The sequence below is a fragment of the Amblyomma maculatum genome, chromosome 10, assembly GCF_055883805.1.
Source record: "Amblyomma maculatum isolate TAMU_Amacu chromosome 10, ASM5588380v1, whole genome shotgun sequence".
NCBI lineage: Eukaryota > Metazoa > Arthropoda > Arachnida > Ixodida > Ixodidae > Amblyomma > Amblyomma maculatum.
Window position 1 is genome coordinate 52968604 of NC_139353.1, and position 16569 is coordinate 52985172.

At 45.8% G+C, this 16569-nt stretch overlaps 1 protein-coding gene across 1 annotated transcript in view; it reads right to left on the reverse strand.

The window, feature by feature from the left end:
- LOC146176416 (uncharacterized) overlaps nucleotides 1–16569 on the reverse strand; it is a 37739-nt gene that overhangs the window by 19483 nt on the left and 1687 nt on the right. Inside the window, exons 2-9 of the mRNA XM_084582747.1 lie at nucleotides 14899–16510; nucleotides 11947–12122; nucleotides 11049–11196; nucleotides 8820–8881; nucleotides 7575–7667; nucleotides 5969–6310; nucleotides 4142–4571; nucleotides 70–175 (exon numbers count right to left, since the gene is read on the reverse strand). Coding sequence (XP_084438873.1) covers nucleotides 70–175; nucleotides 4142–4571; nucleotides 5969–6310; nucleotides 7575–7667; nucleotides 8820–8881; nucleotides 11049–11196; nucleotides 11947–12122; nucleotides 14899–16477 — 2936 coding nt within the window. The 5' untranslated portion in view covers nucleotides 16478–16510. The remainder of the gene's footprint in view (nucleotides 1–69; nucleotides 176–4141; nucleotides 4572–5968; nucleotides 6311–7574; nucleotides 7668–8819; nucleotides 8882–11048; nucleotides 11197–11946; nucleotides 12123–14898; nucleotides 16511–16569) is intronic.

The window sequence follows — 16569 nt, forward strand, 5'->3', positions numbered from 1 at the left end:
AAGTTTCCTGCCTCAAATTGCAAGCTTCACAATAAAATCAAAAGGTTCCATCAACACTGTCATACGCACTCTTTTTCCTTCTCGGGAGCTTTCTCTGGCTGCTGTGCGGGCACCTGAATTCTCGTCCAGTATAGGGGCTTCATTAGTGCCTTGGGGTTCACGGGTTGCTTGCGGGCTGTGTGTGAAAAAGGAGACATGCTATGCAACATGCTTTTTTCGGAAGCACACTGTGCTCGGCCAGCAGAACAAAGCACCATTAAGATGCAGCAGCCAACCAAGGCATGCAACGCCACGTTGCAGATGGCAGCTTTCGCTTTCATGCTGTTGTTAAAATATTTTAAGCAATGATTTCATTGCTTTACCCAAGCCTTGCAAGAAGTTACAAGCAGGGTGCCAATTGCCAATGCATATAAAATCAACTACACACGGCCAGACACTACCTCTCTGGAACAGAGTAATAAAGCCAACTGAAAATAGTAGTCATGAGCACGTAAGGTTGCCATGAAGATATCAAAAGGGAGTTCTATGGCTCTCTGAGGAAGTTTATAGCCTGGAAAGGTTTTCATCATCATCATCATCATCAGCCTGACTATGGCCTCTCTCATAATCCTCCAGTTAACTCGGTCCTGTGCTAGCTACATCCACATGACTCCTGCAAACTTCTTAACCTCGTCTGACCACCTGCCGCCCTCTGCTACGCTTTCCTTCCATCGGAATCCAATTTGTTACCCTAGGCGACCATCGGCTGTCCACTCTATGCACTACATGCCCTGGCCATGCCCATTTCTTCTTCTGGGTTTCCCCTAGAATGTCATTACCTCGAGTTATTTCTCAGACCCACTCTTACGTTACACCTGACCCATCTGCTATGGAACGCTTTTTCGTTCCATAGCCTTCTCTGTTGTCCTCAACCTAAGTAGAACCCTTTTCGTTAGCCTCCACGTTTCAGCCCCATAGATGAGTACAGGTAGGATGCAAATGTTGTATACTTTCGTCTCGAGCGATACAGATAAACTGCTAGGCATAATCTGCAAGAACTTGCCAAATGCGTCCCATCCCAATCTTATTCTCCTACTGTAGTTATTTCCCTATCATGGTCCAGATTTGCGGTTACTACCGGTCCCAAGTAGACATTCACCTACCGCTTCCAGTGCTTTGCTACCTATTGTAAACAGCTGTTCCTTCCTGAGGTTGTTAAATATTGCGGTTACTACCGGTCCCAAGTAGACATTCACCTACCGCTTCCAGTGCTTTGCTACCTATTGTAAACAGCTGTTCCTTCCTGAGGTTGTTAAACATTACCTTGGTCTTTTGCATACTGAATCTTATTATTTTTTTTTTAAGATTTTATCGCAGCTCAAAGACATGAGCTTAAGACCTTCACTGTCAAAGTGCAAATGATATACAACAACAGGTAAGCATGCAGTCGAGCTAAAATGCTAGACTAAAACCTACATGCTTTAACGATAAAATGCATAAACAACCAGTACAAATTAGGCGGTTCTCCTTGAAACGTAAAGCTTGAAAAAAAAAAAACACTCGCACAGCCGAAATTCTAGAAACTCGCTGAGGCTGTATTGGGGAGAAAAAACGCATAGCTTATGCTCACAGAACCACAGTGTGGCTTCGGTGCATTGCGCAGCAGGCAAGGCATTGAGCGATGCAGCGATAAACGAAGAAAAGGAAAACCAGAATTGACCACCGGCAAAATTCCGCACGTTTGCCGCTCTGGAAGGCTTCAAATTCTAACCGAAATTCCCCCTTCACTGCCACCTGCACCGTGGAATGCAAACTAGTCGGACGAGAGTCAAAAGCAAGCTGTTGTCGGCTGTCCAAAATGTCATTCCGGATGTTTAGTAGCATGGAACTGCATAGTTGTATTTTCTTTCCGATAGTCAAGTGCTAACTACACTGTAGAAGCAACAACTCTGAGGGTTTTGCTAACTAATTACTGCCAGTTCCCTTTTCTCCATGTAAGGTGACGTATTTTTTTCGCTTCTTTTACTGAAATCCAGCATTCCAGAGCAGCCATATCTTTGCAAAATGGTCAATTCCACTGGGTGGTAGCAACCTACTTGCCAACTCACATACTACAATGCCACCTTCTGAAGATGGCGTGCAATGTGCAGCATAGAAAAGAGGGGGAGAAAAAATATTTAGAAATGAATGACGCATGAACCGTATTACAGATTTCCAGCTGAATAAACATGGCTAAAAAGCCTGCTAGTATTCTGTACAAAAAAAAACATAAGATTAGTAATACACTAGCTCTTCGTTCCGGCACAGAAAGTAAGAACTGCAATAAGAGGGCACTTTAATGTGGAAAAGGTTGGCACAAAAATGAAACATGCTTTTTAATAAAACCCCTGGAGCTCTGCGTACCACACATTTATGGTAAAACATGCACCCAGAGTTAAAAGTTGGTGAAGCGCCACTAATATATGCAATCTAATTATAAGCATGTAATTATAACACTGCACTACTCAATCTCGCACTATGTGCCCGGGATGAACTTTTCACAAAAAAATGCTTTTCATAAATTTTGACGACGAGAAAGGCTACAAAAAACAATCGTGGTTTAAGTGGTAAATCCATGCAAAAGGTCAAACCACAGGTCAAAGCTCATGTTCCCTATGGTGACCATAGGTGGGCAGGGGGTATACCATGATATGCAAGACTGCTATCGGCACAGACTGTTGCTGGGCTAAATGTCGCCAAGGTCACCCCAATGGTCAGGCATCACACAAGATTCACGATCGGGTTTGACCGGGTGAAGTAGTCCTTTCACTAGCTTCACTACAGGTGGGCAAATGTTCGAAATTTGGAATATGAATCTATCATGCTCGTTATTCGATTCATATTCATATTCGAAAAATAACTGATATTCAGAATTTTCGAATATTCAAAAATTACTGAATATGATGAAAACGTTCGAATTCACCGCAGTTTCCGTACACTGCATGCTTCACTTAAATGCCTGACCACGTGGACCGGGTGAAAGTGTCGTTCTCACTTTGTTTTCATCTCGGCTGCTGGTAACCATCGTGCAGGTGCTCATCAGATAAAATTAGTATAATGCAATTGTTTTTCAGAAGTTTTTTTTTTTCAGGACCATATGATAGATATTTTGTTCCGGTTCCTTGAAGGCTACATTAACGAGAGTTTAATATGCTCAGCAGCAACATAACAGCTCCCCCAGGGTGTCATGCAAGTCTTTTCTGTGCAGAAAACCAGTTTACAGAATTCAGTGCAAAAAATGAATTTTCCCTTCTGTGCAATTCTAGTTTAGCAAATGCATGTTTAAAATAAACAAGACGAACAAAGTTATTTCTATTCTTTCAATTCATCATACTTTTTTCACTGATTTGTTATTCGATTCAATATCTGAAGGTGTTTCCTTCTTTCATATTCATAATCAAGGATTTCGATATTCGCACACCCCTCCCTAGCTTTTACACCAAAAACATTACCTAACTACGGCGTACAAAAAGCTAGCCTACGAGCAAAGCTAAAGCTTTCCTCATAATTTGCAAGTTAATTGCGCATAACTTATACGGCAGACAATCAATATTAATCAAAACGCTTGAATACTTTTTCAAGTGACCCCAGTAGAGGACCTCTCTGAAACATCCACCTTTTTCTAAATTGGCTGCCACGGAGGGCAAACACGAAAGACACTGTATTTATTACAACAAAAGCCCCTGAACTTTGTTTTTCCAGCCATTTAGTGCAAAGGTCCAATTGTCATAACACGAAATGCAGTTCGTCAAGGGTGAAAGGCCGTTGTAAAATCTTAACGCTCACACACATCGCCACATAAAAGAGCAGAATAAAAATATACAACGTTCCAAACATGTGCAGAATATCTGGAATGCTAACACATCCACCAATGTAAGGAGAAGGGGCTTCCGACCTCAACAAAATGTTCCATTTTTAAGAGCGCATTACGACAGCCGCTTTTCTTATTTTTCTTGCATAGCATCAAAGTAACACCCAACACCACCTGCAGGTAAACCCAGTCCCAGAGAACAAATTTCAACTAGTGAATGTTAGGGCATCAAATATTTTCTCACAACCGTATACATACTTGTGAAGCCATACAGTGCAACTGAGCTAGCTCGAAAACAAAAGGGGCTCTTACCTATGGCATATGCGCTGTGCCAGCCGCCCACAGGGGGCGCTGGCAGCGGTGCGGGCCCCATTCCTGGTGGGGGAGGAGGTGGTGGAGCTGGCATGCCATGGACAGGCGCCATCAACGGTGGTGGGGGTGGAGGAGGGGGCATGGAGGACATGGCTGGGAAAGGCGGTGGAGGTGGTGGTGGTGGTGGGGGTGCCATGCCCATGGGAGGAGGGGGTGGAGGAGGAGGCGGCGGGGGTGCGGCCCCACCCAGAAAGGATGGCGGAGGAGGAGGTGGAGGGGGAGGAGGCGGGGGTGCAGCCGCACCCAGAAAGGATGGAGGAGGAGGAGGTGGAGCGCAAGGAAAGGATGACGGTGGTGGTGGCGGAGGGGGAGGAGGCGGGGGCGGAGGCTGCACAGCAGCAGGGCTGGTCACAGTGACTGAAGTTGGGCTCTGAAAAAATTTGGCAGGCAGGCAATTCTAATTCAAAGCACCACAAGATAGAAGGTACCAACCCAGATGGCGCAAACCACTGAACCAATATTGGTATTGTGTCGGCAAAGGATTGGTCCTATGTTGAGCCAGGCATTGCCAACACCGAACCAATCTTGGGTTGATGGTTCATGCTGTCTAGGCAGGGGTTTCAGCAGCACCACATTCTGCTTGAGGCAAATAAATGATGCTGCTATAACCGCGCAGTTGCAAGACTACTGTCTGCAGGCGTGCCACACTATGCCAGAAGACAAAAATGTAACTGCACTTTTGCATTGCCTATTTGACGCTGTATCAGAGTACACTGAAGCAGTTTAGAAAGCCAGAGCAACCAAGGGTACACGGTGAACAGACTTATAGAAAACGTGTTGCCAATTCCACACTGCAGCTCCACATGAATAATACACAATCTTGAAAATATGTACAATTGTGAGTCAAACCTTGACATTTCTTGTCTGCTAAAATATGGTACTAAAAATAAGTAATAGCTGCAGGCTGTGGAATAAGCTGCTTGAGATGCTACTAAATAATTATGTTATGTTGCAGTATCTTTATATGTTTGCATGTTTATAAATAAACGTCGCACATACACTGATTGGTTTTTGTTTACTTGAAAGAAAATCATTTTTTTTCATATGCCGCGAGTATGGGCCGCGCCCCGAAAACTGGACCTTGAATCTGGAATAAAAAAGTGCAGCCTTTACACCGTTTATACGGTAAGTCATTACAGTTCATATAACGAACAAACCCATCAGCAGCATTGACAGCGCAAAAACTAAAATCGGGCAACCCATCAAGCTTGCATACAGGGTATGATGCCAACATGTTCTTAGTAGGGAGCGCTTCCTCACTGTGAACATAATGCCTGCAGAATATAGGGCAACAATGGCTGCGAGACTCCCAGCCAGCATTCAAATATTCCTTATCCAGCATTTTTTCTTTTAACAGATGCTGGAAAAATATAGGAAAGCAATATTTAGAAAAAGAAAAGTTATCTTCCGTCTGTGCCTTCGATTTGTTGCTTCAGGCAACTCGGAGCAGCTGCACAAAATGGAGCAAATGTGGCTAACTCGCAGCATACCAATTTTTGTCATTGGATCGAACTAATTTTTCTGTTTTTTTTTTACCCCTTTCTCTACCACAAAAACTAACAAAAATTGTGCACAATTTACCAGAATTTTTGTGGTGAAAAATAAAAAAAAAAAAACTCAAGGCTTCACTGGCTGGCCAGCATTGATTTGCGTGGCAGTAGTGACGAATTTCCCTTCTCCAAACATGTTCTCGCTGCAATGAGTTTTCAACAAAGCATGAATTTCAGGAAGGCAGAGAAGGCATTTGGAATAGTATATAGTACTTACAGGTTCTCTGCTACCGGGCACTTCGTCTGTCTGGCACTCCCGGTGACAGGTGTCGACCTGTGCCTGAGACTCTCGCGTTGAGCGCTCCACCTCGTCCGTCTGAACCATGCACACGGCAAACCTCCACTGCGCCTGCACCCCTTTTTCGCAGGTTGCCATTGCGGCAGTCTGTGCCTCGCACGATCGCAGGGACACGAGGGTGGTCTGGACTTCACAAGACCGCTGTGGTACAGCTTGCAACACGGGGGCCCGTCGGGGCACCGCGACTGCCTGAGGTGCATCCAGGTCACGAGCCTTTCGGGCCAGTTCCTCGATGCCAGCCAAAGTTTGGTACTTGTCAATCTGGATAACAGAAAATGACAATAGTTTCCTTTTATGAACGCAACGGTGTTGGGAGCGCTGCGAAGGCAAAAACTATTTCATGCCATTATCCGGGGGAAGCCTCAATCTGAAAGTTGTCGAAGGTATGTATAAAGAGAATCAACCAAGGAAGAAAAAATTAAATAAGAACCAAATGAGAACTGGAATAGACTGGCAAGTGAAGAAAAACACTGTTGCGTACCCACCGCATTAATCCAACCGATCGCCTCAAATGTTTTTCATCCACTGCACTCCGGCTTAAAGGGGCATCCGGGAGAAACTGAAACTGGCCTGTATCGGCAGGTTATCGCATTCTAAACAACAAAAAGGCTGCTTTCTCTCAAAATGGAGGTTTTGAGGAGGCTAGAAAAGGCCAGGAAACCAAACGCAGGTACCGCCGGCAGAGGACATTTTCACTACCAGACTGCAACATCATCTCGGTCAAGTTTTTTGTGCAGGGATCTGCGAGGCTAGGCTGCACAATCACTCACTCCAACAAAGTGATAATAGTCTTTTCCGCTGCCAACATCAAGTGACTCTGAATTTGGAAAACTAGAAATGCAACCACATTTATATTTGAGTGATATCAGATATGCATGAAGATTCTCTTTTTTTTTTTGTCGTCAGAGAGTGCTTTCAGTCTGACAAATTCGCTGTGCAGAACATAGAAAACATCGCCTCTAGCCATTCTGTGCTTAAAAGTAGTCAGGTTATCTGCTAAATCATAGGTGCCTGAACTAAATTCCAAACAACCAGCAAACACAATTCCCAACCGTGAATTTCCAACCATGTTTGACCTATGGTTGGTATCATGGTCGGAAAAACAACGCACAGAATCTCTGAGTCATTACGTTAATCTGCACACACGGCTCTGAGCACCATCACCATTTTATATTTCTCCTAAACCCAACACTCCTCCCTTTTCCTTTCAAAATTTTAAGTAAATTTTGGCTGAAACAACAAGAATTTACCGCACCTGTCTTGACTGGGTATAACATGGCCCTCACCTAGTGTAGGCGACAAGTAGTCCGAAACCAATTTCAAATTAGATTAGTTGAAAAAAATAATCCACAACGTCCAAACTTTCAACTTTCAAACATGCCTAGCCCATGGGCTGCATACGAGAATCAATGCTGAGCCAGACCAATCTGGTCCTAGTCTATTGGAACGCACCCACCAGACCCATGGGAAACCTTAAGAGAAATAGATCAAGCATAGCACAAATATATTAGTAACAAATACACACCTGCTGCTCCAGGCGAACAACCTGGCCTTCGTAGTCGGTCAGTTTCGCAGCTTGCTCACCGCGCAGCGAGAAGAAGGCTAGCTCGTGTTCTTTCTGCAACGGGAGAAAAAAGACACCCAGTGAGCCTCATTCCGACACTGTGACGACAAGAAAAAGCTCGTCAGTCCACTAGCCCCGTTCCTCAAACCTAACTAAACCTTGGCCGCTCCAGTCAACCTGCTGTTAACGAGATGCAGTGGCATTCTTAAAGACAGGCGATATACGGCCAGAGATTACAATAATGAAGCACTTTTCGAGTGTTTTTTGTTTTATTTTTATTCATCACTTCTACTTTTGCATTGCCCACGTAGGAATGATTCATTGTTTCAAGGACACCAAGAGGGGCATTAATGGAATGTTTTATTAATTTTGCTTATCTTTTATTGCCCATGTGCATCAACTAAGGCCACCTATTGTCCAACCAAACCTACTAACCACACCAATCCCCCTCCTTTCAATTATATTTGCCATCTGTTGCAATTGACTGTTCGAGTAACGGAACCAATTCATTTTTTACACAGAAAAAATGTTTGTTTTCCTTATGACTTACTCAAAATGTTTCAAGCTTATTTCACACATTGCAAATGAAATGACATCTGGCATTCCATCAGTTTTTTTCCAACAGTTGCCCCCCTTTCACAATGTCTCTCTTGAGGCCTGTAAGGTATTTGCAAATAAAATAAAATAAAGTATGTACACAACTGCTGGCTATAATCCACAACTACTGCTGAACCTCGCTACAACAAAACTGACAGGGCGCGTAAAAAATTTCGCCAGGACAAAATCAGCCAAGAAACACCGAGATTGGAGTACTACACAGTCTAAGAACAACATTTACTTACGAAGGTGTCGGTCAGCTGCTTTAGCCTTTTTGCCATGAGCACCACGATGTGATTTCCGTACTCAACGAGCAATTACATCGCGATCTGGTCATCGTGGGCACCAATAAAACTTCGATTCACGCGAAAGCAGGAACACACCCCAGAAATGGCCCGTTGTGGTGAGAGATTTGTTTCATTTGATTCTACGGCGGGCTGACAGGGAATAGGAAGTGTCACGGTCAAGCGAAAATTTTGTTGAAGCAGTTCTTATACTGTGGTTTAATTGCATGCTTATCATACCTTAATAATCATCCAAACACCCTTTACAGTGGAATTACAATCCCGAAACACTAAGATAAGTGACACCAAAATAGGTGACATGCACCTGCAGTTTCTCCAGCTCCATGCGATGGGCTTTCTTGAGGCTCATGATCATCTGCTGTGCCTCTGCAGAAAAATAAACACCATCAAGCAAAACAATTAGAATACCATCAGGCAACACACAAGCATGAATAAATCAGGCGATCGTTTCTTGTATTTTAAAACTGGGTATGTCTCGGTGCAGTCTCTACAGGTGGGTTGTAGAGAGATAGACATTATGCACCTCATGGAGCTTAAAGATCATACAATTAACTAATATTGAGTTATCAACTGCTGGGCTCCAATTTCAAGGAGCATTATTATAACTAAAAAATCTTAAGGTTGTGAACATCAAAGGCTAGTCCTTTTCAAAATTTTTTTAATCAGCAATGTGACCCAAAATATCAAACACCAAAATTCACATCTAAATTAAGGCTCGCTGAGCTGGCTCTCCCACATTGAGCATTTATAAAATGAAACTGCTTCTATTTCTTTACACATTAAATACAGATGCCGTTTGCAATATGATAATGTAGAAAAAATTAGTACATGACTCTGGCTACACTAAAAATGTGCGGCGATACCATTTTATGAATGTGCAATGCCAGAAAAGCAACTCGACGCCCTTTCAGGTGTGTATTTGTGGCATTAGATATTTCAACCTAGATCGCCGATCGTCTTCGATGTTGACTGCCTTCGATTTCACAATACAATGCTGCACCTTCGAACCAAAAGAAAAAAAAGGTTATTTTAGATATCTTATCAGGCTCTAGGGCATAACGTTCGTCATACTGCATAGAATGCACTGAGTTACTTCTTGCAATTTTTAGAATATAAATCTGTAAACATTCTAAAAGACCCGCCTGGAATTATTATTACCCAGCTTCATGTCAAGTACTTGACATCTTACCGCAGTCTTTTCTCTTCAGAATTCTATGTTCCTAAAGCAAGATTACTAACTTGTACTTTATTTTTTAAGAATGGTTAAGTTTACTTAATTTCTTTAAAATGGGGAACTTGCTAGATTTTCCAGGTTTCAAAGAAAAAGTCACTGCAGAGAAAGGACAGCAGAAAATGTGCATAGTTCAAGACTGCTTTGCTTGAGGTATCAAGCCAATATATATAACTAAGGCCAGCGTTGCAGAATTAACTGTCCATGGAAATCTCTGCTTTGGAACCCCTGTGCCGGATAACAAAATACAGTTTCAGGCGGATTAGGGAAACGAACACTTTGCATAGTACACTGATATATCTTTACTGGCATATAACTTAAAAGTATACTGAACAAATATAAAAGAATATTGAGAAAGCACCACAACTGCATTCTTAAGACACGATTACACGAGCACAGACACATAATTTGGGTTTTGAGTGGATGGCTGTATTTTTGACGTCTTTTGAGCGGCCGTCGGGTCAGAGGCAGCGCGCTCCTGACTGTGAGCCAGCTAATGTGATGTCACATTTACCCTCAGCACGTCGTGACCCCATGGCCCCCCGTTACCGCCCCCACACCTGAAGTTGGTTGACCGGCTATACGCAGTGTCAGTTCCCCCGCGTCGTGCCGTGCACAATACTGCGGAGTGTGGAATGCTGCAGACGAGGGAGGTCGAGGGGGACACGCACGAAGGGCGCTTATTGCGGACAATTGTTTGCGAGTTGGGAGGGAAGAATGAGTTGTGCGCAGCATGGTTTAAAATTGTGCGCTGAGCCCGCTGTCCCATAGGAACAATAGCAGCAGTTTTAGGGCGCATTTATAAAAAAAAACACGTTCGTCCGTGCACTTCACGAGTGCCACAGAGGAAAGAAAAAAATGAGCGGGTGCGACCGCTCGCGATGGGGGGCTAGGGAGGGCGATTTGAGAAATATTCATTGAAATACTTACTTTCTGCTCATTTCTGTTCATAAAGCGTGTTGTTTTGGTCCCTCTCAATGCGATAGCTACCATCTGAGCTAAAATCTTGGCGACAATTTTTTTGTTCAGTATCCCTTTAAGCAGATTTATTTTTCCCTGACTTTTTTTGCATGCCTAAGCAAAACCACGGGGCTACTGTCTTCTGGTGGAAACACCGGAACCAGATGTCACCACCCTTTCTGGTTGTGGTGTTCCCACCAATGAAATGACATAGCGACACTTTCGGCAACGACACAAGCTTGGATACAGGCCCAGAACACTGTCACGACAAGTGCTAAATGTTGGCACTGGACATAAGCACAGTACCACCGATGGCCTGTCCCCTCCACCTGACAGCCTCACCTGCCTCTGTATAGCGGAGACCAGGCCTGTTGTCTCCGTCAGAGTCCGGGGGCGGCGGCCAGTATTCCGTGGTCAGCTTGCCAGGCAGAACGTTGCTTGCAGGGCATGCTGGTACTTCCGAATGCGTCCAGTAGTACATCAGGTCAGGCTGGATGGGGAGGAAGTAATTAAGGGCGCGGATCAGCTTCCCAACTTTTTGTTCCAAAGAAATTTGCCATTCCTGAACACTAAACATTCTTTTACACAAAACTGAAAGACATCTGGAATTGGGCCCTAATAGAAACTGTTTCACGATGGGGAAAATGGCTAAATAAAGATAACAGATCTAGATAAATGTAAGCACTATGCTCCATAGTGCAAGAAAACAGCAGTAATTGCAACACCGTGACCGTGCTAAGTGTGAAACGAAAACAATGAACAAAAGGAAGCAATGTCACACACATGACACAGTGTAAGTACAATTAGTTAACAGGTGGCATGTGCATAATGATGTTTCCTTTTTTGAGTCCCTGAGAGGCTAATCAATAGGCTAACACGAACACAGTGCGTTATCTATCGTATCTTTTAGGAATGCCAACAGCAAACCTCTTCTGTTCAGCAGAACACAAGCATACATGTATACTTTCCAGTACTTTTCGTTATAGGTAAATTTATTTTTAAAGATCAGGCCATCAGGTGAATATACTACAATAAACACCCGCTAATCTAATCTTTGATTGACACTGCGATTGCATCAGCATCACCTACACTAAAGCCTTCATTCAAACTCTGCGTACAACAAAAACAAATTTTTTCCGTCCCCTCTGAATTCTAACTATCAAGATTTGGCTGTGTTTTACAGTTCATCCCTGTCTAGTCAAAAGCATGGACAAAGCACTAAATACAGCAGCAGGCATACACGAAAGAGAGACTCCAGCGGTGCATTCTCGTCCTCGATTTGGCACAGGACTCCAGCGGCCAGCAGGTGAGTGCAGAACTGAGCCGCCAGCAGCTTCAGGTCCTGTTTGGTCAGCAGGAAACGCAGGTAGTGGTCCTCGGGAAACGTCGTGCAGAACCAATTGAGAAGCATCTGGCCTGCAGCGCACGGCAACGCACACAACTTTAAAAAAACCCCAAGCGTGGACACTTGAACCTTATTAGATGAGCCAATCTTTTTCTTTCATTGAATATCTCTTAACACCATTAACTAATTCAATACCCTACACAAGTTCAAAACCTCCAAGCACAGCTGTTAATTGAACTTTATTCGATCGACCGACTTTTTTTCTTTCATTTAATAAATTTAATACCCTACACAACTTCAAAACCTCCAAGCACTGCTGTTAATTGTGCTCTTGGACTTAATCAGATCGACCAACCTTTCTTCTTTCATTTAATATCCTTTTCTTTTCCCTTTTACATATTCCTTTACGCCCTGAAGCAGTAAATGATAAAAAAAGGCTGTTAACTGGATAAGCATGATGCAGCCATCATTAGCAGCCAGATTACACCCACAGCAGGACACACAAGATGCCTCCGTTAACCCTCCACATATTCTGGTCCTGGTGTTGGAACACCATTCAGAGGTACAGGACTCCACAGACAACATGAAGACAGTCGGAATCAACACAGCATGAGACAATCCTCAAAGAAAATTCAGTCGTCATGAGTACAAAGCCGGAACAATGAAATGCAGATGTTGCCATCGCCGCCACATTTTGCAAGTTGAGTGTATACATCAATGTCACTTTTGGTGTGACACCACTTTGCCGTTCGCTTCAAAACAGTGGCAACGCACATACCTTTTTTAGTAACGACGTCCTGAATTTGAACTGATCGGCAGGAATGACTTTATATCTATTTCTCTTGCTGCACGATAATTGTAAATCTAAACGCAACCATAAAGGGGCAGGGAATCAATGTCTGCCAATAACAATAACCACATAAAGTTGTCTTTGGTGCTCCTTTAATCAACGTGCTGGCCAGTTCTGCAAACAGCTCTTATTCACAATAGCGTGGTGACTTCTGCCACGTGCCGGCTGTACCCTGTTTCTCTGCATGAACTCCAGAAAGCTAATATAAGATGACTGCTCAAAACTTTCCTGGAAAACCAATGTGCTATCACCTGCATATTCAGTCTTTGCCAAAAGTAACAGGCCTACGGCTATTGCTTTCAGCTGCGTAGCAGGCTCTGGCCGCGCACGTAACGCCCTTGATCCACAAATATGGGGACTAGAGTTCCCCTCATCATCAAGAGATTTGGGGCACTTGAGAATGTAGCCATGCAGCTGCAAAAGAAAGATAGACTGCTTCCACGGAAGCTTTGCAGCACAGTACAACATGCTTAGCGGAATCTCCCAAGGCTGAATTGACAACACTGCACTCACTTCGACTACTGACTGCCACGGTCTTGCCCTGCCATCAGCAAGCCTTTCTGGTAAGCTCATTTGGTGGACTAATCACCCGAGGGCGGTTGGGGATCAGGTATAAACACGACACCTGGACATATTTAACATATCGTTAAAGACTCCGCTCACCAGAAAGTCAGGCGTCATCTTTGTGAGCGAAACATTACAAGCACGGCACTGGCAGCTGACATGGGCACGCACTGACTGAACGTAGCGTTGCTTGATGTTACCTTTGCCAGGAGCTGCAAACTCTGGTGAACCTCTCCTTACCTATGGAAGGGTGATATCAGAAACAGCCTGCCAGGACCCTTGCATTCCGAGTCGGACATATGTTACCCCCAGGCCAAGCAGCCACATTCATACGGCTTGGTTTAAAGCGGCCCGCTTGATATGTGGGCTGCTAGCCTATACTGTCACTTTAACCTTAATTTGAGCGTCCTCCATAATTTTTTGCTTCAACTGAAAAGCCTTCGTGAAAGTACCGTAGCTCCCCATTGAAGTTGTATGAATGTGTAAGGGTGGACACTGGGAGTAGCTGCTTCCCTGACTCCACTTTGGGCTTCCCCTATATGTACTGACAAAACCACTTGTAGCTTTCTGGGTCCAAGTGACACACATCGCTTCAGTACCACGCTGCGATAAGAGACACACAAGGGAAACAGTTCTTGCTAAGAAAACTGCGTTCACCTGTAAACCAAGCTTTCCTGCACCAATGAGCAAGAATGAGCTGCAAGCAGCGCCCCCACACCATTTTCTGAAAGTGCATATATAACGAAGCATGGACTGATACATGCTTTGCCACAATCATCACTGGGGAAGAATAACACCAGTCGCTCACTACTCTTGCACAAGTAGTTTTAAACTGAGGTCAACTCGATAGAATATTAGATTCTATGTCTACTCTGCACTTACGCTGCCACTTGTTTGGCAGCAGACTGAATTTGTTGACGACAGTTTCACTCGCAAAGCGTAGCTCCTCACTTTATACAAACCCGTGATGTCAACAACGAAAAGGACATGGCGATTCACAAATGGAAGCGAATGGTGGTAAAGTGTAGCCTAGCTCTGAGACTTGGCTGCGTGAAAGCACGGACTTACTGCCACTGTGGTTTGCATATACAAAAAGGCTAGCAGCAGCAACACCTATTTCTATTCACATTTTCTTGACTCTTCTAGCTTATAAGCTCCATTTTCCAATGAAGACCGCATCTCTGTAATTTAAAAATGCAGCAATGTATCAATACATGCAGACCTAGTTTGTTCTGCATCCCTTTGAAAACGACGTCAAAAGATTGTGTTTTGTTCACATACAGAAATTGTATGCAGTTTGCACTTAAATTACACTAGGATTATCGTCATTACATATTTATGCACTTTGATAACCAAGCCTGCATCAATGACTATATGCGGAAAAGATGTATTATTACATCAACTGCATCTGATGATCGCGCAGAGAAACTTACCTTCAAACTTTTCGTAAATGCTGAAGTCAAGCTTCTCGGGCACCACTTTTGGCCGGTTAACCTTCGCCTCGATGGCCGCACGTTCAAGAGTGAGCGACGCAACTTTGCGCAGCACATTACCCGCCAAAGGAGGCGCATCGTCGTAAGCCGAGTGACGGCGTCCTCCAGTCGAACCGGAGCTCGGTGGGGCATTGCCTCCTTCCTCGTTGACGGGAAGCGGAGTCGTGGAAGGCGCCGAGAATTTGGGGAGGACCACCTTGCGGTGTTGCGTCAACGTGAACGTAGGCGCGGCGTATCCCGGCGCACCACTAGTTTCGACGCTGGCCTTGGAATCGCCGCGGCCCAAACCCATGCACGACGGAGTCGCGCGAGGATAGGCCGCCGAGTCGGCTTCACTGTGCGACCTCACACGCGACACACCCGACACGGATGCGCTCCGGTAAGAGCCGGGCAGCGTCGCAATCGCTCCGGACAACGCGGTGGTGACAGGCGCGGACGAGGGCGGAGTCTGGTGTTGCGGAAACACGAACTCAGTATCGTCGCCGAACACGGTCGTATCGCTCGCGTTGCTCGGTGACTGTTGTGGCGACGTCTTCGACTGCGTTTCAGTTTCGCCCGCTGCATCGTCGCTGAGGGCGCCTTCCGCATCCCCGGGAGTCGGTAGGTGCGAGACCGTGTCGACGTAGACTGATCCCGAAACCGAACTGTCAGGGCTGGTTGACTCACTCTTCTTTCGGGCCCCATTAACCGCACCCACGTGCGGCGATCCGGCGACCGAGACGATGACTTCGGCCTCGTTTTTCCCTGAGACGGCACCCACATCATCCGTGGTCGCTTTCCGCACCGGCTGTGGTGTCTTCCGTACTTTCCCCCTGTCGCGCCCAAGTCTGAAGAGTCCCGGGCTCCCTTTAGGAGTGTCTCCCGCCAGACAGTCTGCGGAGCCCTTAGCTTTTTTCTCCGCTTGGTGAGCGCTGCTACTCGCCTTGTTGCCCATGGCGTTCGAGGATGCGTCTCCTACGGGCGCGGCGGCCTTAAACGAGGCTTCCGGAACGATGCAACTCGCGTCATCATCGGCATCGGCCGCCCCAGCCGCTTCTCCTGCCGAGGCGACGCGCAGCAGACGACCTACGCGATTAGGCTTGACGATCCTCCGCCAATAATCGCCAGCCGCCGAGACCGCAGCGACGCTCCCGTCGTGACCACGCTCCGCCGGCAACGCTTCCGTGACGGCGTCGTCTGCTCCTCTGCCGGCGTCGTCTGCTGCTCGCCGGACCGAAGGCGGTGGCGGCGTCGTGGTCTTTTCATTCTGGTCGTCCACCCCATCTCGGACGACGTCGGAGGCGACGGAAGATCGCTTCTCAAGGAACACCGAGCAGCGTGTCGGCGTCGCTAGTCTCGCCGGCCGTCGCTGCAGGTCGCATGTAGGACCAGCGGCATTTCGCCAGGTCCCTCCGGCGCCGGCCGCAGTATCTGCGGCGGCGAACCTCTCGATCTCGTCGTAGTACAACTGGTAATGGGCACTCGGTGGAGGGAAACGCCAGAAGCGCCACTCGACAAACTCGCTTCTTTCGTCGGTCATGGGTGCGACCGGACGCGGTGCTTACGCCTCCACCTGCAAAAGAGACACAGACATGCAGACGAGAACACTGTAGCGACGACGCGACTGCTAGC